This window comes from Eschrichtius robustus, chromosome 16 (genome assembly GCF_028021215.1).
Source record: "Eschrichtius robustus isolate mEscRob2 chromosome 16, mEscRob2.pri, whole genome shotgun sequence".
Classification (NCBI taxonomy): Eukaryota; Metazoa; Chordata; class Mammalia; order Artiodactyla; family Eschrichtiidae; genus Eschrichtius; species Eschrichtius robustus.
In genome coordinates, this window is record NC_090839.1 from 47,708,722 (window position 1) to 47,730,061 (window position 21,340).

The 21,340-nt window shown below is 43.0% G+C and overlaps 1 protein-coding gene across 2 annotated transcripts in view; it reads right to left on the reverse strand.

The window, feature by feature from the left end:
- KIZ (kizuna centrosomal protein) overlaps positions 1–21,340 on the reverse strand; it is a 113,963-nt gene that overhangs the window by 23,651 nt on the left and 68,972 nt on the right. The window contains exons 7-10 of one of the 2 annotated variants that reach the window (XM_068524597.1): positions 19,990–20,103; positions 12,343–12,493; positions 4,220–4,385; positions 3,288–3,353 (exon numbers count right to left, since the gene is read on the reverse strand). In XM_068524597.1, the coding sequence (XP_068380698.1) occupies positions 3,288–3,353; positions 4,220–4,385; positions 12,343–12,493; positions 19,990–20,103 (497 nt within the window). The remainder of the gene's footprint in view (positions 1–3,287; positions 3,354–4,219; positions 4,386–12,342; positions 12,494–19,989; positions 20,104–21,340) is intronic. The other variant, XM_068524598.1, reaches the window with a different exon arrangement.

Consider the following 21,340-nt stretch of genomic DNA (forward strand, 5'->3'; position numbering starts at 1 on the left):
AATTATATATTATTCTTAAATAAAGAAAACCACACACTCATAGATAATCACATTAATCTTTGATTTTGACCTGGATTCTTTAGTGTGAACAACCAGACTAAAGGAAGGGGTAGCCTGTGTTAACAAGCAGATCACAGGCTGTGGTTGTGTGCGTGGGTGTGTGTGCAGGAGGGTGTGTACGTAAGTCTCCGCACAGATGACAGGAACTAGTGTGAAACTCACATTCCCCATGATAGCGACTAACAAGGCCAATGCCTTCAGAGCAACAGCAAACTCTTTAAGTTGTGGGGATATGCAATAAGAAGGGAAATGAATGAGAACGTCGGCTCATTTGATCCCTTCACTACAGAATGAGAATCACAGGCTTAGCATTAGAAGCAATGTCAGTGCTCCCAGAAGCAAGAACCCTTCCACGGAGCCCCTCTAGAGAGCAGGTTCCTGCCACGGTTCAAGCCCTGGCACAGAACCTCAAGCCTGGAAGACACCCGACTAAAAAAGCTAGAGAGTTCTGCCATTACTGGGTGTGGATTCCTTCGCTGCAACACTCACTAATAGGGCCCCCGAGCTACACTCTATGACTATACTCGGTAAATCTGGCAGCCCTGCAAATATTTAAGGATAGCTTTTGTGCCCTTCTCAGGTTAAACTTTCCCAGGACCCTCATCATTCTGAAAACGGTGTAACTTCAGAGCTTCTGCCCAGTCTCCTGTGCCGGACCCTGATTTCCCCGTGGCCTCTCTCTACCATACCCCTTGGGAGATGGCTATAAAGCAGAATCACACAGAAGCACCCTGAGGATGAACACTTCTGAACCGTCCAAAGTTACTACTGTAACCTGCTGGTTGTCGATGCAGGAAGCAGCTTTAACAAGTCACTTTCAATTCTGACATCACCTGGGTTTAGTTACACTAAAGTAGCCCAGGTCAGGGGCTCAGACGGGTGAAGAAACAGAGCAGGAAGTAAAGCGCTGACAACAACGGCTGATGCCAAAGCCCAGGATCCACCACCACATCTCCTCAACTCCCAGAGGGCAGCCTCACAAATGTTCCTTCTCTTTGGAATATTCCAGAAGGACTGCGGCCCATACAGACAGGAGAGCCTCAACAGAACTATTACAAAGGAGGAGGTGGCCTCCTAACATTATCTTAAATCAAACGATACACCTGCCTTACTTCACCAAAGGCCAAATCTCCAAATAATCATGGCAAAAGACACAAACATTTAGTAAAGAGATGAAGGTCAAGAACTTGGAGATCAAAGCAGCTGCAACGACAGACGCAACCAAGGAATACGCAGAGACCATGGAATATGCAAAGCAGAGGTGCACAAGGCCTCTGGCAGGAACTTGCCAGGATGTGCCGAGGAGGAGGGGTGTGGTGGCAGGGCGCAGAACGGCAAGGCTCTCACTAAGAAAATGCTTTGGAAAGCTTTTTTCACATCCCCCAGGTTATTTTACATGCCTACTTCTTTGGCCTATAACAGGCACAAAGCATTTTTTTAACTGCGAACTACTGATGGATCAATGACAATTTCTTAAAAAAAACCTTCATGGCAAATAGTCTGTATTACTTCTAGGTACATCACACCTCGTCCCACGTGAAGAGAAGATTTGAAACCCTGGTACTTGACTATCTCCTCCCTTATGAAGAAATTCTGAGATATACAGAGAACAGACTGGAGATTACTGGTGGGGGGGTAGGGGGTGAGTGATACAGGTGACGGGGGTCAAAGGGCACAAACTTCCGGTTATAAAGTCAGTAAGTCCTGGGGATGGAACGTACAGCACTGTGACTACAGTTAACACCGTGGTACCGCATATCTGAATGTTGCTGGGAGCGTAAACCTTAAAAGTTCTCATTACAAGAAAAACAACTGTAACTACATGTGGTGACGGAGATTAACGAGGCTGACTGTGCTGATCATCCTGCAACGTCTACAAACAGTGAACCATTACCTCGTGCACCTGACACGGATGTAATGCTACATGTCAATAGTACCTCAGTTAAAAAGTCCCACGGGAAAACTACATCTGTATTAATTTGGGGACAGTCACTGACTCATACTGAACAGATGAGGAAGAATAGGCAACGAGGTCACTTCCTGGTTCCTCCCCAACAAGCCCTTAGGATTCTCTAACTGAAACAAATTCAGAGGTCATTAGAGATCCTGCACTCAAAGGTAGATGCAAAAGGAAAGCATTCAAATGACTTCCTGGATATCTGCAGTTTGGGATCATGTACACTTCTATTAACTCTACTAACAAAAAAATAAACAGGGAATTCTATCAGAGTTTTCTCAAAATGAAGAGTAAAAATGCAATAAACGTATCACCAGGGAAAATGTTTAAAAGAAAAGAAAACCTCTGTATTTTAGAGTGAAATATTATCTGATGCAGAATATATACAATAATTGCTCTACTATAAACTCCTTTTTCAAAATCAGAGTTCATTCTAAATACATGGGTTTAAAATTAATCATCAGGCCATGAATCATATTGCCATAAAATAAACCATTCTCTTCTGCTTATAAACAACAAAACTAACACATATGCAGATGCATGCCTCAGTACCTCGGTGCAATGGTGTATTTACTTGTATAAATATTTAAAGTCAGACCTTTGAATTTATAATGAAGTAGCACACCACTTTACAAAATAAGGTACTAGTAAATTTAGATGTACGACAAATAAGAACTCTGTTCAGAATACTAATTGCTGCTGTTGATATTCTAAAACTAAAATAAGTAATGACATTTAGATTTCACCTAAACAAACCTAACACACGTGCAGAAATCTTAACAGATCTTAATGAAACTTTACTGCTAAAATTTTTTAATGATCGGATGGGCTTTGTAACTGAGGCACAAGCAAGCTTCTTGTCCAGCACTGTTTTTTTTCCTGCTCTTACTACAGTATAATGACACATTCAATTATTACAGGAAAGAAAAGAGGGAAATCAGAAACATCTGTAGTTGGCCATATAATGACTGGTGTTCCCCATGGGGACTGACCTTTTCACACAGACGCAGGTGCTGAAAGGCTCATGGGGGGTGGGACACTCACACGTGTAAACATGTAACAATTTTGAAGGACTCAGCAGACAGGGTTATTTTCTACCTTCCTTTATGTTAACCTAAGCTCACACCTCATGCCCTCAGGATTGATCCCTTGCTACAGCACGTGGGAGTGGAATGCACCTGCTCTTCGCGGAGTCCACAACCACTAACCTGAAATGTTCTGGTTACGTAAGAAAGTTGAATCTGAGGCCCTCAGGCAGCCACGACCTTACCTGTGACTGGCATCCTCGCTGCCACACTTTCTTCTGCGCTCTCGTCTCCGCAGCCACTGGAAACTTCTAAAAATCGAATATATGATAATAAAAATGTATTTCAAGGCTATATGGATGGAATAGGCCTTTGTCTGTTTGGTTTTTTAACTGCCATTCCTTTTATTTGCATTGCCTCCCCATCTTCTTTTTTTGGTTAGTTTATCTCTTGTCTGAAATACACTGTTACTAAAAGAAAACCTATTTGAAAGCTAAGGTATCTCTATGCTGCTTTCATGCAAAATAATTTAGCCTTACATCTATCAGACTTGCGTGGGGCTTAACACAAGTGGGCCTGAGGTCCTGTGCACATTATCAACTTCTGACCATATCCTGAGCAACTCACAGCTGTCTTGGAAATGCCATTATAGCGGTTTACTGGCACGTCTTAACAGTAACTCTAAAATAATCACAATTTCTAGATACTAAAAATTGCTTATTAAATTTTGGGGTCATAAATTCATTGATTCTTAATCATCTGTTTAGACTTTTATAAGGTTCAATTATAATTAAAAAGAATGTTTAATCATCTTGAGTAAATTCTATTAGGTGATATCAAAAACTTCAGTTCTTTATGGTATCATTTTAATGGAATCATCTTCATCCTTGTGGGATGATCAAAAAGTATATACTGTCAATTGTTAATTCTGTTAAGATTTCATAACTTACAAAAACATATTTTATTGGAAATTCAGCAGAACTGCAGACCTACAATTAGGTTTCCCAGTCTTGAAACACCTATTTCTGGAAGGTGGTATAAAACAAGTAACATGTCATGCATATTGAATCACAGGTATTCCTTAGAAGCTTTATTTTACGGGCACACCTTGAGAAAGAGGATGTCACATTGATTCTGAACGCAGTTTCGCTGCGGACAGACCATTAACAATAGCTACCTTGTTCCCTTGTAGGAACACTGCTGAGCCACAGAGCAGGCTTTCCGTTCTTCATTCCACTGTTGTCATTCAGAGGGGATGGCAAGCTGCAAGATGATTCGCTGCTGTGAACAGCCGACCTATCCTTATGCTCTCCTGTGAGGCCTTTTTTCAATAATGCTGTTGCCTACGGTGTATAAAAGAAAGCACAAAGAAATGAAAACAAGCCGTGGTCACATTCCCCTTGGTCTCAAAGACCCAGCCTTCAAATATTATTTTAGGTTAAGCTTTACTTAGGATTTAATTTGTCTCCTGACATTTAACTGAAATTAAAATGTCTTCAAGATAAAATAACACCTGATTATTTTCCAGCATAATTTAATTCTTTACAACAACTTACACTCACAAGAAGACATTTTTTGAGGACTGAATCTTATGTAATGCAATGTTTTTCTACTTGGGAAGTATGTATATGAGACGTGACCACCTCTGTTAACCTGGGTGGTTTATCCAAGATCTACTCTTTCACTGCACGAATCCTGTTTTTCAGGCACGTGAGGACAGAGTTGGTTTGGACTGAGAAGGAGATCTGGAAAAATGTGACCTTATGGTATCCCCATTCTTCAAGAAATGACCCCTGAACTTCCCCTCAATGGGAAGATTGTGGAAAAACTTGGGGGCGGAGGAGGATACACTAAAGCAAAAAGAGAGCCGACCTTATTGGAAATCATAACTTTCATTGAAGGATAAAGACACTCTGTACTTTGCCAGTAAGCCTGCCGGGGAGCTTGGGGAAACTCAGCTGCCACACGGCCTATCTGCTTTCACAGGGCACTGAACTGTCGACATCGCCAGAAGTGTCCTGGGCAGGGAGGTGGGCAGGGATTTTACCACAGCCAATGTGAGAGGTAGAGAAAAAGTGGCACTTAATAGGATAGGTTAATACTCATGCCGGTGCATTTCCAGGTCAGCACTCCTCCCCCAAGAAATAAAACTATACCGGTGACCAGAGAGCTGAACAACCATCGGTGCCGCTGTCCCGCTGCCAGAGCACAAACCTCTCTCTCCCCCTACTCGGAAGTGGAAGCCTGCCCCGGCGGTGGGAGAGGAACGCTAGGTGGTGGCACCGACCTCTCCCTGGTACCTGATGACAGCAGTAAACATGGGGCAGGGTCCGACCCACTGTGTGGGGAATGGACCTGAGACCCTCAAGTGAAAGGGAAGGGGGAGCCGGGCAGAGGCTCCCTGGTCATCTTCTGTGCAAGAGTGAAACGGTAACAGTGCAAACATCTAGTGAACAAAGGGGAAGATCATACTCCTTCCTTGTCATCAACATGAAAGGACGTGAAGAATCGCCGAGGCCAAACCTTGAAGATTGAGCCTTGTGAGTTTGGCTGAGGCCACTGTCATCAGCCTTGACATCCCTGCAAGGCTCTTGCCTTCAGCCTGCCTTAGGACCAGGGACCTCCAGGACCCATAGCTTATCCTAGGGGCCGGAGGTGGACTGAAGGGGACTTAAGGAGTTCTAGTCTCCTTGGCCAAAAGACCTGGTGTCAAGTTAGCCTTGCAGCCGAGACCTGTCTGTCCAGTTCTTGTAACCAGGAGCTTTTCCTACATTTGTATAAAGTGGGCCTTGGATTTTACTCCAATTGGGATAACTCTGTGGAATGAACTGAACAGGATCCCTCTTTCTGCCGACTGGGGTTCAGGTGTACCATCCTCCCTTGAAGCTCGGGCCAGGGCTGGTTCCCATCACTGGCTGCCATAGTGCCCAGTCCCAGCTGCCCACGTAAACCACGGCACTGCACTTGCTTCCGGAATCTGTCCAGGAGGACAGGAGCTGCCATCTCGCAACCATCAGGATGCTCTCTGGACCATCCTAGCATGTCTCATTTCGAGATCTCTGCCCATCCTGATCTAGTCTGTCTGTTCCCACAGAGAGTAAGCTCCTATTCTGTACACCCAATAATTGTAGATATATGGAAAGCATTTTAGAAGATGAACAAAAAGAATTGGCTTAATCTCTGTAGTTAAAACTATAATTTTCTTTTTCTGATATTTAAAATAATCCAAACATTCTGAGAGTGCCTCAAGTATGTATTTCTTCCTCATATTATCTTATGCAATAGCTGTAACTAATAATTTCTTGGCGTGACTTCACAATAGCCACTGTCTTAACCCACAGTTTAAGAATAAAGTTGTTAAAGGACTGTTGAGGCTTCCTACACTTTCTACTGTAGAATTTGCAGACAATGGAGATTGTCCTAGATTGTCAATAACTCGGATTACTTCTCACTAGTCCCTCCGTGATGACACACAATCAACATCACTGTTTTGCACACCCCTTTCATGTAAGAACTTCTTTTGCTTTAGCTGGGTTCCACGTGGGCTTCAAAAGAACACAGACTAAAGTGCTGTAATGATACTGCAAACATCCTTCTAACAAGCCCTTGTAAGCTTGGTAAGAATACCACCAGTGCCACCAGCTCTATACTGAGCCCTCTTTTTTCACCATGGTGAGTAAGTGTGGGGCACGCTGCAGGCTTTCATTTATTTCGTATATTTTATCCCATTTATCTTCACTACTTAATACTCATATCTCTAGGATTTCTCTTACTAATTCTAGAGGTAACTTCTCAGAGATGAGTATTTTATATCTCTAAGGGTTTTTGATGGATGGTCAAATAACAGCATGAGAATGGTTGGTTTGACTCTGCTGGACCATGAAGCCAACAGAGATGGCAGTAGATCTGCCCAGCGGGTCATCCACAGAGGAATTCACAAGTTAAGTCCCTAACAAGCAGGAAATAATGACAATATGGGACAGAAACAAAAGTCAGCCTGAGACAAGGAACGGTAGGAAGGTCCATTCAAAGGACCCATCAAAAACAACTTATGCAGAGTCAGGAAAAACATCTGTGATACATTCTCAAGATGTACTGTTTGCAGATCATTGAAAAGGCGCATTTCTAAGGAAGGCCCCAAACGGAAGGAGTTTGCAGTGTGACCCGTGAAAGAACCAAAGCGCAAAGAGTGAGCAAGCTGCCCTGTACGTCCCACCTGTGACTGAGGGGCTCTGCAAAGTGGGGCTCTCTATCTGAAAAATGCCATGAAAGATGGACCTTCTGATGGTGCTTATGAATGGCCCGTGCTTGGGTTCCAACTTATTTGTTAGGTAGTAAAGGCTCTCTCTCATCTCATACATTTGGAGCCCAGTGGTGGTGGTAGCGGTGGTGGTGGTGGTAGTGGTGGTGGTGCTGGAGACTGTCTCATCGTTCTCAGCAGTCCGCAGCCTAAGTCAACACCAACGAACTAGTCCCTCACTTTCCTAACCTTCCTAGGAGCCAGGAGAAAGCGCTTAGAAATTCAATGCCAAGGCACACACTATTTACAGGATGACCAAGGGTGATACCTCCATATTTCAGATCTTATGAAAGAAAAACTGTCCTATGAGTTATGCTCAGCAGGACACCTAGGATTAATTGGCTCATTTTCTCAAAGTTCAGTCTAAATATGGATCTTGTTAGGTCTAGAACCCTAAGAGTCATCTAGGCTGACTCGATTTACATCCAGAAACTTATCAATTGTGAAATTCACATGCATAAATGCATAAATGAAGATATTAATGGAAAAGGCTTTGTATCCAAACACCATTAAGAAAAATGAAAGGTGAAAATCAAACTGCTCAAAATATTATAGCAAATAATACAAACTCATATAAAAAGAGTTCTTAAAAGTCAGTAAGGAAAAATATTACTAACCTAACAGAAAAATGAGCAAAGAATGTGAACTGGCAAATTACCAATATAAAAGAAGAAATACAGATGGCTAACAAATAGGTGGGGGAAAAGTTTGACCGCAATTTGACCTCCTTTGCACTTCTCAATTTGGTGCTCAAAAAAAAAAGTTGATAGTATCCAGTTTCATAAAGAGCTCAGAGAAATGATATTTTCATCCATTCCTGGTAAGTGATGACCCTTCCAGGGTGAGATCTGACGGTGCAGAGCAGAAGCCTGAGAGACGCACGTACCCTTTGACCTAACAGATCTACATTTAGGAAATCATTCTCAGGAAACAGCATGGGAATCTGTAAAAACTGAACTGCTCAGATATTCTTTGAAACTTTTTTACTAGAGGAAAAATTAAAAACAACTTAAAATGTTTAACACCAGGAGCCTGGTTAAAGAGACAGTGGAAGAGCCACACAGGGGTCTCTGTGCAGCCGTTAGAAAGGATGTAGAACACGTGACGGCACGAAAGGAAGTTCACCTGTGACAAGTGGGGAACACGGAGGCTGTGCACACAAACAGTATAACCCACGTTTGTCAATACATTAAATATTAAAGACCATACACCGCAGTGTCAACAGGGTTCTATGTGGACAGTCGGATAACAGGCCATTTTCTTCTTTTTGTTTACCTTAATATTCCAAGTTTGGTTTTTTCCCTGTTACTTTTTTAAGGAAAACATATGCTAGCTCTAGAAGAATACGGTTTCTGCAATGGGTGGTACAAAGAGAAAATGAACGTGAAAGCACTTAATAAAATAAAATTACCTTCCATATGTAAACCAGTGCTGTTAATGCAGACACAGAAGAACAAGAGAATGAAACACCACGGATGTTGACAGCACGGATGTTTCCCCTCATACACAGATTAACTGACCCTTCCTCAAGAACCTTCCTCCTGCACACCGGAAGTAATTTTTCAGTGTTTAAAGAGAAACGCAAGTATCATCACTTCAGTTTTATCTGAGTTATAGGAGAGGAAGGGGATTTCATCGATGTAGCAATGAAAAGAAAGGGGAAGTATTCATATGAGCCAGTGAACGAGTATTCAAGAGAGAAGAACAGAACACCAGTCCCTCATTTCAGGAGAGGGGCAGGGTTTTCTGTGGCCGTTCCCACCTGCTCTGCAAGTGACGCCGGCAGGCTGGGCTGCTTTGCCTGCAGAGGTCCCCGTGGGTGGAAGCAGGCTTCACTTGGGAGAAAAGCTGTATTAAGGTACTTTGTATTTTAATGAAGCACCCAACTCATTTTTTTTTTTCACATAGAGTAATTACAAATTTTTCTGATTTAAAAGCATGCAGCTCAATTATGTAATTGCCTAATAGGTTATGCGGGTGCTGTGGATCTTATCTGGTCTCAGGGGGACATAATCCAAATTTCAGCAGCTTTAATGATGTATTTACTCAGGAGACGGGTTGACTCCAGCTGACAGCAAGGGACCCACAGGTAAACATCATTTACATGTGGCTGTTTAACTGGCCATTTACCCAAGAGATCAAAGTAAGTATTTGAGCTTCATTAGACTCTTAACCAAGTGATTTCTAGTAATGCTTTCTTAAATTTTGAAAATCTCCTACTTTTAAGATTTTATCTACAGAGAAACACTGAACCCATACTATTTACTAAATGTATATATTGTTCGAATATAGGAAAACAACTCAAAGACACCTGACTATGCTAATCATAAAACGATGATTTGTGAATCTAACAGTCCTAGAGCCCAGAAAAGCATTTTGTTCTCACAAGTCTGTAAGGCTTGCCCCTGCCCACATCATTCTGGTAACTGTACATTTAGGGCTGTGCATTTTTTCAGTCGCAACCTATTTGAGAAGCTAACTGCTTGCTTCTATTTTTAAGGAAGGATTTTTTTTTTGGCCGTGCCACAGCATGCGGGATCTTAGTTCCCCAACCAGGGATTGAACCCGTGCCCCCTGCAGTTGGAAGCATGGAGTCTTAACCACTGGACTGCCAGGGAAGTCCCTTAAGGATGGATTTTGTCATTCATTTATTAGTAATTTTTATGGTTGTCACTAAGATGATTTAAAAAGGAACAAGAAACCTACTAGGGGAGGAAGAATATCATTTGACTCATAAACTATTAATTGGGCAGCCCCCTTCCCATTAATGATGGAGCTATTATTTGAAAAATTATGAGTGAACTGGTCGTCTGGAACTTGGAATATGTTTTTCTGATATAAACAACACCTTTAGAAAAAAAAAAAGACGATGAGATGGCAAATGGCAGGAGACCAATACTTATTTCACCCTTGACATGGCTGAGATGTGGGGTAGCTGCAGTGAACAAGAATGGAAAATGATGTCGTTACAAAATAGAACTAAATACAATGGATAATAAAACCTGAAAACAAAATCCTTTTTAGGATCTACATTTATCAATAGATATGGAATGGATCTAAAAAGCACAGGTTCTGTTCCTCCTAAAGAATACTGTTCTTTCTTTAAGAACATTCACACAAGTGGTACCACACCTCAAACAAAACAAAACAAAACTAAGGGTTAATTACTGAGTCACGCGCAACGCAGTAAAATGAAAATGTGTGCAGGAAGGATGCACACAAGGTTACCTTTGAAAAGGGCAGGAACTGTGAGGGGCGCCCAGGGGCTGTATCTATACCTGCAATAATTTACTCCAGAAGGAGGGAAGTGGGGAGGAAGGAGGCGAGGAGGGAGAGCAGAGAAAGGGCAGGGGGAGGGAAGGAGGAGGAGGGCGAGGGAGTCTGAAACAACACGGTGCAGGGGGTAACACATGTGCAAATGTGGGTCAATGGCGTCACTGTATCACTCCATGTACGTATGCTTGAAATGCTTAAAAAAAAAAGTCCTTTTACTCTCTTTTAATTAAGGGGGCAGGGAAGGGGGGGCTTGGGAAGGCTGGAGGGTGATGCAGAGGCTCTGGACTGCATGGCAGCACAGGCTGTGGCTTTGGGACAGAGGGGCAAGGTTTGCCTCCAGAGGGGGCACATGAGGAATCCTGAACATTGTGCATAATAAAAATAAAAACTTTAAAAGGATCAAAAAGCCTGAGAACCCTATATTATGTATAAGGATGAAAAAACATACTTAGAGGGAATTCCCTGGCAGTCCAGTGGTTGGGAATCTGCACTCTCACTGCCGAGCGCCTGCGTTCAATCCCTGGTTGGGGAATAAAATCCCACAAGCCGCGCAGCACGGCCAAAAAAAAAAAAAAAAAAAAAAAAAGAAAAAAGAAAAAACATACTTGGAAACAAAACAAACTCACAAGACATTAAGCTCAGGAGAAGAAAGGCCGTGTCTCTGAGACGGCCGCTCTGGACCTGGTCTTCCACCACCACCCCCCAACCCCCCGAGTTTCCCCAGGAACGGGCTCCATCAGCTCGTGTCCAGCATCTCACGCTCTCCCTGGTGCCAGGTCGTCAGTCAGCCCCCAACTGTCCTGGCTGAGCCACGGCAGGGTTCGTCCTTGGCCGTCCCCCTCCCATCCACGCAGGCTAAATTCCCTGAGGCCCTGCAGACCCTCCTGCAGCCTGGCTCAAGGGGCTCCGCAGCTTTCCAAACTCTGCTGAACCCGTGAACACCGGCTCCCGAGCTGGGCCTGACCCTGCACGGTGGGCGGTGACCCCTGGAGCTTCTCATCCCCGTCCCCAGATGCAGTCCACTCCCCAGCCACAGAGAACAGCTCCGTTTCCTGGAAAAGTGTGGGCTTCCTTGGTCTGTTCTTGGGCTCCTAACAGCCCTTGCCCATCACCCCGCCCTCTGAGCCTGTCAAAATCCTGCCTGTCTTTTAAGGGTCATCTCGCACACCCCTCGGCTCCCTCCCTGTTTCTCCAGATGGCCTGGCTCCCTTTCCTGAGGGTCCATACCCTCTGCCGTGTTCTTACTGCAGGCATCCCATTATGCCATTCCCCTGAAGGAGGGACCAAGTGGGATTTCTCTCTTTCCCTCCAGTGGATCTGGGCTGCTGCCTAATCCATAGAAGTGGATTAATACATATTTGTGGAGTTGACACAAATGACCATACAGTATTTTTAAAGGATGGAGTGGAGAAAGAAAACCAGAATTCTACAAGATGCTCCTAAATTCCCTGGGCAAATGTTGTGGTAGATATGTTTAATTAGGTTACCTCCAGGACCTGGGTTAACTTTATGTAAGGACTTGAGATGCCCACATAAAACACTATGCAAAAGGCCTGAGATCAGACAGTTCAATCAACCAAACAACCAACCAACCAACCACAAAACCTCACTTACAACTTATCACTTTTTTCAAATATGTTAATCATTGTTAAGAACGTAACTATTTCCTCAAATGACTAACTTGTACATGTTGAAACTTATTTAAAAAAATAAAAATTACTAACCCTTGTCCTCTGGTCCACGTTTTTGACTGGGAAAACTTCAGACAGCTTCGCGACTACCTCTTCTTGGATAGAATTATCATGTCTTTTCAAGGTGGCAACACACTGACCCGATGGTGTCCTCCATAAACCTGAGGCCGGTGCTTGTTCAAACCTGTGAAACAGAAACAGGAGACCCATTAGACGTGTGTCGCGCTGGGTGACTTACGAACCTCCCACATTGTTAAAGGCCCCCACAATCAAGCTAGTAGAAGACAGTTTATCCAGAAAAGTCTGGAACCTAATATATTCTGGGCTAAGGGAATTTCCAGAGTCCAGTACTTAGATGCAGTACTAAAAGGAACCAGGCCCACTTAGAAAAATGCGTTATATTCCAGGTCTGGGGCAGGAAATGCACCAGATGAGCCCGGAGCACCTTGTCGTTCCAGGAAGCAAGGAAGTTCTCAGACTTCTGAGTTGTGCGCAAAGGCCTTGCGGGTTCTCTTGAAGGGGCTCCCACTGGCCAAGGACAGGACAGTTTGAGAACCAAAAGGATAACGACTACCACAGACGGATACACAGCAAATATATAAAAATATAAGAGTTCGTTTGAAAAGTAAATTAAATAAGTAAATAAAAATTTAAAAATAATAAAAACCTTTGGATTCACAGGCCACAACACAGATGAATCTACAGACATTCTGCTAAGTGATATAAGCCCGTCACAGAAAGGCAAATACGGTACAATTCCACTTACATAAGATGCTTAGGGTAGTCAAATTCAGAGACAGAGAGTAGTGTGGTGACTGCCAAGGGCTGGGGGAGGGAGGAATGGGGACTAGTTTAGTGGGCACAGAGCTCCAGTTTTGTGAGATGACAAAGTTCTAGAGATCTGCTGCACACCAATGTGAATGTACTTAACACTACTGAACTGTACACTTAAAATGGATAAGATGGTAAATTTTATGTTTATGTGTGTTTTTACCACAAAAATATAAACAAACCAACCTTTGGATGCTGCTAGGGCAACAACTCGTTATTCTGGAAACTGGTTAAGTAAAGGGATAGAATCAAGCATTTATCCTGCCTCTGTGGCTGAAAAAAAAATTTCAGAGTTACCAAGTAGTTGATGGGAAAAGTTTTTCCAAATAATAAATGCAGAAGAAAGAACTGAGTTAGAAAAGTCACCATTTTCTAAGTCCAAGTGAATGAAATGCATCTAGGAAAGGATCCTAATTTTGAGAAAACTGCATAATGGAAGCTTTATATCAGAGGCATCCATCTGCCAACGCTCGAGCCCACAGCCCAGCCTTGGCAGCACGAACGGTGGGACGAGCAGACACCTGCCGCCTTAGGAGGTGGAGTAAGAAGGACCAGCACTGCCTCAGATGTCATTCTGCCAGAATAACCCACCTGGAATGTAATCCTGGATCCGGGTCCAACCACCAGTTTACAGGGAAATCATTTGGATCCTGACTCAAATACAGACAGACTTTTTTTGAGAAAGCCAAAGCAAACTGACAAGGACTAGGTAATAAAGAATTTTCTTAAATGGTAAGGTATTTAATCCTTGTATGTTAGAGGTATAAGTATTTGTGAGAGAAAAATGTTGTCTGTTTTAAACTACTCAAGAAAAAAGTGTGGGTGAGGGAAGGAGATAAAATAAGACTGGCAAAATGTTGACAACTGTGGATCTGGGTGAGGGTACATGGGATTTCATTATACTCATATCTGCTTTTGTGGATGTTTAAAAATTTCAAAGTACAAGCTAAAAAACAGTGTACTAATATCTGCAACTTACTTGGAAATGCATACAAATAACAGATTGGAACCGATGGGTGGATGGATGGGAAATGGAGAGAGACAGATTTGGGGGTGTAATAAAATGTCAATGGTAGAATCTGGGCGGTGGGTATGTGGGTGTACAGTTCTTTTTACTTTTCTGTATGTTTGGACATTTTCATAATAAAATGTGAAAAAAGTTAGTCTAGGTACAATCCAGAAGCTTTTAAAATAAATCTTAATTGTTATAACCTTTGCCTGACCTAACCCTAATTTTTCCCAAGACTTGAATAAAGTGGGATGCATCATTGGAATCCTGGAACTTATTTAAACACTTCCCCAAATGATTCCAAGGTTCCAGGCTGGTTTGGTAGAAAGCCCCTTCAGCAACTTGTCTCTCCTGGTGATGTCGAGATCCCACCGACGTCATAAAGCCCCCAGTTCCTCTGTTCTGTTCTATGTGAATGAAGCAACCTCTGCATCTGTACTTGGGTTTGCAATAGATTTATTTCCCTCCTAGGAAAACGCACTCACAGGCCATCGGCAAATCCTAGTCCAGTCAGCAGGTATATTTCTCATAATGAGTAAATCAATTGTGTTTTTAGCCTGAAAGAATGTTTAGTTAGGTTGAATTAAATTTGAGAACAAGTTTAATGAGGATGAGTTAAACTAGTTAAGTTAGTTGGGATGGATTGAATTATCAGAGACCAGTCTCTCTGGTGACTGATACACATGATTTCTGCAGAAGCAAAGCCAAGGCAAGACTCGGGTTACTAACACCTCTGCCAACTGTAACCATCCTTCGGGTCCTGGAGTGAAAGAAGTAGCTAAGGTTTCCTATAACTGTTATACCTGCTTCACAAAAGGAGGAAACCTATGGGGTCAAAAAGCAAATAAGCTTCTGGAGGAGGCTGAGCACTAGAACCTGTGACTTCTGAACAGCTAAACCAACACTTGGCAACAAGGAAGGCTTGGGCCATGGCTGGCCTTGTGTGGAGTCCCGCCCCTGGTTCTACACAAACATACAGAATCAGAACATCTACACAGTGGTACAAAGGACTTAAAGGAGTTTTTTCCTCTTTTGTCCACTTCACTTCGGAAACTTTACAGTATCAATGTCACACAGAAAAAACAAAGTGTGATGTCAGCTAAATTATATACTCCTCTAATTAAAGATATGTAAAGCAATAGACTCTAAATAGTCTATAATTAATTTCATATACTTGGAATGGTTTCCAATGAGAAAACTGCAATTTAAGCAAATGTACCAGTATTTCCTAACTACAAATGATTTACAACAGACTGGTAATTTGACAAAAGTTTTAAATGCAGACAAAGTAATAAGTACCTTGAATTTTATTCTGAACATAAGCAGAATAAAATAAAGAGATTTCTACATACTATACTCCAAACACTATAAAGCTGACAATTGTTCAGCATTAGCTTGAGAGTACAATTGGGTGACTCCTAAGCTCATGGGTGGTCTCATTACGGTTTTCATATAAGATAAAGTGATTAAGTAATCACTTTTGTGTTAAAATATATTCTCCAGGAGGCAATAATGAACAAATTTTTAAAATCAACTGCCCCAAGTGACATGAATCATATTTTAAAAACTCATAATTGTCTAAAATAATGACTTGGTCCTCCACCTAATAATAGTAAACCTTTCATATGAAGGACTTTCAACATTTAATCCTTGATATAACAAAAATTAAAATTAATAATAACAATGACAGGAATGGTTTTGTTCTCTTTTAAGATGCTTCATTTTGTGATACAGAATTCAGAAATCTTCACACTATCTTTCAGAGTATGCTATGGGGCAGGTGTCCCATTTTCCAGATGGGATTAAAGCAGAGACAGATGTCGCCTGCCGAGGTTTGGTCAGGGGCTCAAGCAGGGCCACGACCACACCAAACGTGGCTCTATTCACAGGCCTGCAGGAGTCCATGAGCTGTTAGAGCCTTCCCATTCCGCCCGGCTTAGAATTCTGTGACATCAATGTCATTAACAATTAAGGAACAAAAGTATCATTCTCTCCAAGTCTGTGTTTCTGGAATGACCAGCTGACTGCTTCAGTCCAAGGGATACCACAAGGCAGAAGGGAATACCTCACTTAGGGGAATACCTAGCAACAGCTCCTGGGTGCTAAGGGGCACAGGAGGTGGGAGCGCACAGAGGGCAGGGGGAGCGTGACGCCGGGATTAAAGGCTGTGAGACTACTGTAAATAGTGCCGCAATGAACACTGGGGTGCATGCGTCTTTTTGAATTATGGTTTTCTCTGGGAATATGCCCAGGAGTGGGATTGCTGGGGCATACGGTAGTTCTATTTTTAGTTTTTTAAGGAACCTCCATACTGTTCTCCACAGTGGCTGTATCAATTTACATTCCCACCAACAGTACAAGAGGGTTCCCTTTTCGCCATACCCTCTCCAGCATTTATTATTTGTAGATTTTTTGATGATGGCTATTCTGACCAGTGTGAGGTGATACCTCATTGTAGTTTTTTGTTTTTTTTTTTTTTTTTTTACTTATTTATTTATTTATGGCTGTGTTGGGTCTTCGTTTCTGTGCGAGGGCTTTCTCTAGTTGCGGCAAGTGGGGGCCGCTCTTCATCGCGGTGCGCGGGCCTCTATCGCGGTCTCTCTTGTTGTGGAGCACAGGCTCCAGACGCGCAGGCTCAGTAATTGTGGCACACGGGCCTAGTCGCTCCGCGGCATGTGGGATCTTCCCAGACCTGGGCTCGAACCCGTGTCCCCTGCATTGGCAGGCAGATTCTCAACCACTGTGCCACCAGGGAAGCCCCCTCATTGTAGTTTTGATTTGCATTTCTCTAATAATTAATAAAGATGTTGAGCGTCTTTTCATATGCCTCTTGGCCATCTGTATGTCTTCTTTGGAGAAATGTCTGTTTAGGTCTTCTGCCCATTTTCTGACTGGGCTGTTTGTTTTTTTGATATTGAGCTGCATGAGCTGTTTGTATGTTTTGGAGATTAATCCTTTGTCCGTTGATTCATTTGCAAATATCTCCTCCCACCATTCTGAGGGTTGTCTTTCATCTTGTTTACGGTATCCTTTGCTGTGCAAAAGGTTTGAAGTTTCATTAGGTCCCATTTGTTTATTTTTGTTTTTATTTCCATTAATCTAGAAGGTGGGTCAAAAAAGATCTTGCTGTGATTTATGTCAAAGAGTGTTCTCCCTATGTTTTCCTCTAAGAGTTTTATAGTGTCCCATCTTACACTTAGGTCTTCAATACATTTTGATGGATAAAGAAGATGTGGTACATATATACAATGGAATATTACTCAGTCATAAAAAGGAATGAAATGAGGTCATTTGTAGAGATGTGGATGGACCCAGAGACTGTCATACAGAGTACAGTAAGTCAGAAGGAGAAAAACAAATATCGCATATTAACGCATGTATGTGGAATCTAGAAAAATGGTATAGATGAACCAGTGTGCAAGGCAGAAACAGAAACACAGACGCAGAGAACAAACGTATGGACACCCAGGGGGGAAGGGGAGGTGGGATGAATTGGGAGGTTGGGATTAACATATATACACTAATGTGTATGGAATGCATAGCTAATGAGGGCCTGCTGTATGGCACAGGGAATGCTACTTCACTTTGCTGTGCAGTAGAAACTAATACAACATTGTAAAACAACTATACGCCAATTAAAAAAATAATAAAATAAAATATGAGGAGCATAAAAAAAAATAAAGAAATAAAGCCTGTGAGAAAGGACTGGCAGCTAAGACCTGACTGCTTGTCTCTCAAAGGTCAGGTAGACACCTGGGCCTTTTTCCGAGGCTAGAGAGGGAACCAGTGACAATCAGTGTGCACTGAACAGCATCCTCAGTCACGACACGGGGTAATTCTAATTGTAACAGAACACAACAGTGACATTATAATGGAACCATTCCTGACTTCTTTATCTGGCTTTAAAAAATGATTGTGGCAAAGAAACAGTTCCAAAGTCTCCAGATATTAATTTTAAAATTTGTGTTGGTCATAAAGAAGGATCATTTCTTCTGGAAGGCTGATTTATACATAACTGTAGATCATGTAAAAACAGTCATGTAAAAATGCAGCTTCTCATAATGGAAACCAATGCTCTATTTATGCATGTTGAGAAACTATAACAAACATTGGTGTAGTTGATGGAGATATCATATCTTATCACCCACAGTCACAGTTTGGCAGCCCAGGTTAAGAGAGTCACACGATGAATCATTTAGTCTAACAACTCAGTCTGCAAAGAGAATTATAAATGCGTATACGCTTTTTATGCGACATACCACAACGGTGGTTTATGCCAAATAGTATATCAACAGACACACAAGGCAGTGAGAAAGAAGCCGGGGTCCAGCTGAAGAGCCTTACAGCACACAATCACCAAATGACCACAGACTCTCCCCAGCCAGCTTCTTCCACGCCCCTGTAAAGGGTATTTTAAGACTGCCTTTTCTCACATCACATGATAAAAAACATGGAAGAGGATTTTCGTGCACTGCCCTTTACTGCTGTTAAGTTGAAAAGCTACTGACCCAGGAAGGTCATGGCTAGCATTCTCTGTAGTCTGGAGATCACAGCATGATGCAGAAGGGAATGTAAACACACTCAGGACTTGTGAACCTCACCTTGTGGTCTGTGGAATGGAGCCCTGAGATTAGCCAAGTTTTCTTGTGACAAGGTCCTTTCAGAGGCCATTACCCTGACTTCTCCTCATGCCCTGATGGGACCCAATACACACTGGATTTATGCTGAATTCTACTCCGAAAATCCCGTTACCCTTCCTGTTTATATCGTTACATAAAAGTGCCTGTGTGGCATGTGGAAGGGAGAGAAGACGAGGCCGGATGTTAGACAACCAGACCCGAAGCCCCTCTGGCTCTCCTGGCCAGTCAAGGCCCTTTCAGATGGCTGACCACACCTGAGCTGTCATTTGTTCTCTGCTGCAAAACGGTGGGGACCTACTTCATAAAGAGGAAACGTAGTCAGTCCCCAGAATAAAAATCGGGGTTAGGACACTGGTAACATTCACGTACCATGAATCAAGCACCTACCAGGGGCCAGCACTGGACAAACAATTACACACACTACACATCTGTAATTCTGCGAATTCAATTAAGAAGCCCAGATGCCACGAAGCTTCTGAGGCCATGCATGAGAAGACACCTAGAGTGCCGAGAAGGTGGGTGGAAGGATCGGTTTCTATCTGATTTAGGAAGGACGTACAAGAATCATGGTTCGTATGCGCCAACCACCCTGCAAATGATTAACCCCCACTCGCTCACCCCAGCTTTCTAGCCATTTAAGGCACGTCCTCCGAGCGCTGCTCTAGAACTTGAGGAAGCAGAGTTAAACACTCATTCAAGCCTGCATGGCTGGGCCCCACCTCCAGACTCCTGATTCAGTGGATCTGGGGTGGAACCCGAGAACCTGCATTTCTAACAAGCTCCCAGGGCTTGTCGATGCTGTTGGTGCAGGAACATACTTAGGGGTCTGTACCACTAGCATGACCTTGGAAATTTAGGAACCTATCTGGGGTTTGGACCTGCTAAGGACATCCCTCTAGATGGCGGCTTTGCTGGATAACCTGGGCGTTCACCAAGGTATGCTAACATGCCAGACAAAGCCTACCCATCTTCCCTCCCCCCACGTAAGCCTAAAAATGTTGCTATGGGCAGGGGTTGAGTAGATATATCCAATTAACAATGAAAAACAGATACATTCACAAAGAAGTAGATGGTGAAGCCACAGTTAAATTGATGCTACAAGTGCCCGGCACAGTGCTGATCATGTGGACCAGCGTTTCGAGACCCTTATCTGGGAACAAGGGCCGACCCACCACAGCAGCAACTTGACGACAGTCATACCTGACTTGCTTTTCGTCGCTGCCACCCCCAGGGGAGAGTCTGGGGATCTGGTGAAGGACAGCTGCTTCACAGGCGTCAAGGTCTTTTCTCAGAATGTCACTGTGATTACAGAGCCTATAAAATAAAACAGGTGCTGCAGGAGATGTTTATTTAAGCACAGACGGCCAGCTTCTAGAATCTATGGTGGTTCCTCATGGTTTATTGAAATACATCTGTAATATAATCTAGACATAAAAACGCAGCAACTAGACTGACTCTCGACAAAGATGTAAAACGGGGTGGTTTGAAAAACTTGTTTGTGTGTATGTGGCAGTATTAAATCCATCAGAGGAAGTAGCTTTTAACCCTTTGAAGACTTTAATGATGTTCAAATCCACAGCTGTGCAATCTCATTCCACATGCCACCTGACTGATAGGAATGCCAGATAATCTTAACAGCAGAAAAGGCTGATTTTACATTGTCAATCATAACAAAGTTAGAGCTCCTCAACTCACATGAAATTTACTTAAATTGTCACTGCTAAGAAATTGAAAACTGCTGACTGAAGTACAGGTTACGTCCTCTATTTCTGAACGTAGAAAAATGACTATTATTTCTCCATTCAGATCCCACTGCAACAGTTTCTTTATTCTTAGTAAGAACAGGAAGGAGTGGAAAGAGGGATTTAGCCCTCATCATCTATTTGCAGTCTACGGGGGGACTGGTGGAGTGTTAACAATCTGGCCACTGTTTTAGGTTAGGTCTGTCATAGGGTCACAACAGCCTCCAAAGAGATTGGCTAGTAACTTCCTTTAAAAAAAAAATGTTTGCATGATTCTAAAAAGCTATGGGAGAAGATATCAAAGACAAAACAGTATTTCTCCTTTAAAGGAACTGATCGCGCGTGTAGTTGGGAAGATTCAATACATACCCCAAAAGGAAAATGAAGCAACTTATAAACCAATGTTCATTAGCAAAGTACTACTAATTTGTAATTAGTGCAAAGGTTGGTTAAGTTACTAGATCTATTCAATGGCCATGTGCCCGATGATGCAAGGATGAAAAAGACCTGCTCCGCCTGTACACTGGAGGTACGGGCCCACCCCCACTCTGGAGCAGGTTTCTACCCTGGGCAGGAGATAGAAATGGGCCCCCAGATTCAAGCCCTGTTCTCGACTCCGGACCACCCTGTCAGCACTCCAGCTCCTTGCCAAGTCCCGAGCTCCTGTCTAAATGCTAAGCCTGGAGTCTTCGTCCCTATGGGCCAGACCCTGTTGGGTCCTTCACTCCTGAGCTCTGCTGCCCCACACCTCCTGGACTCCTGGCCAGTGGGACTTACAGCACCTATGGATACCTGCTTTTCCTAAGGCA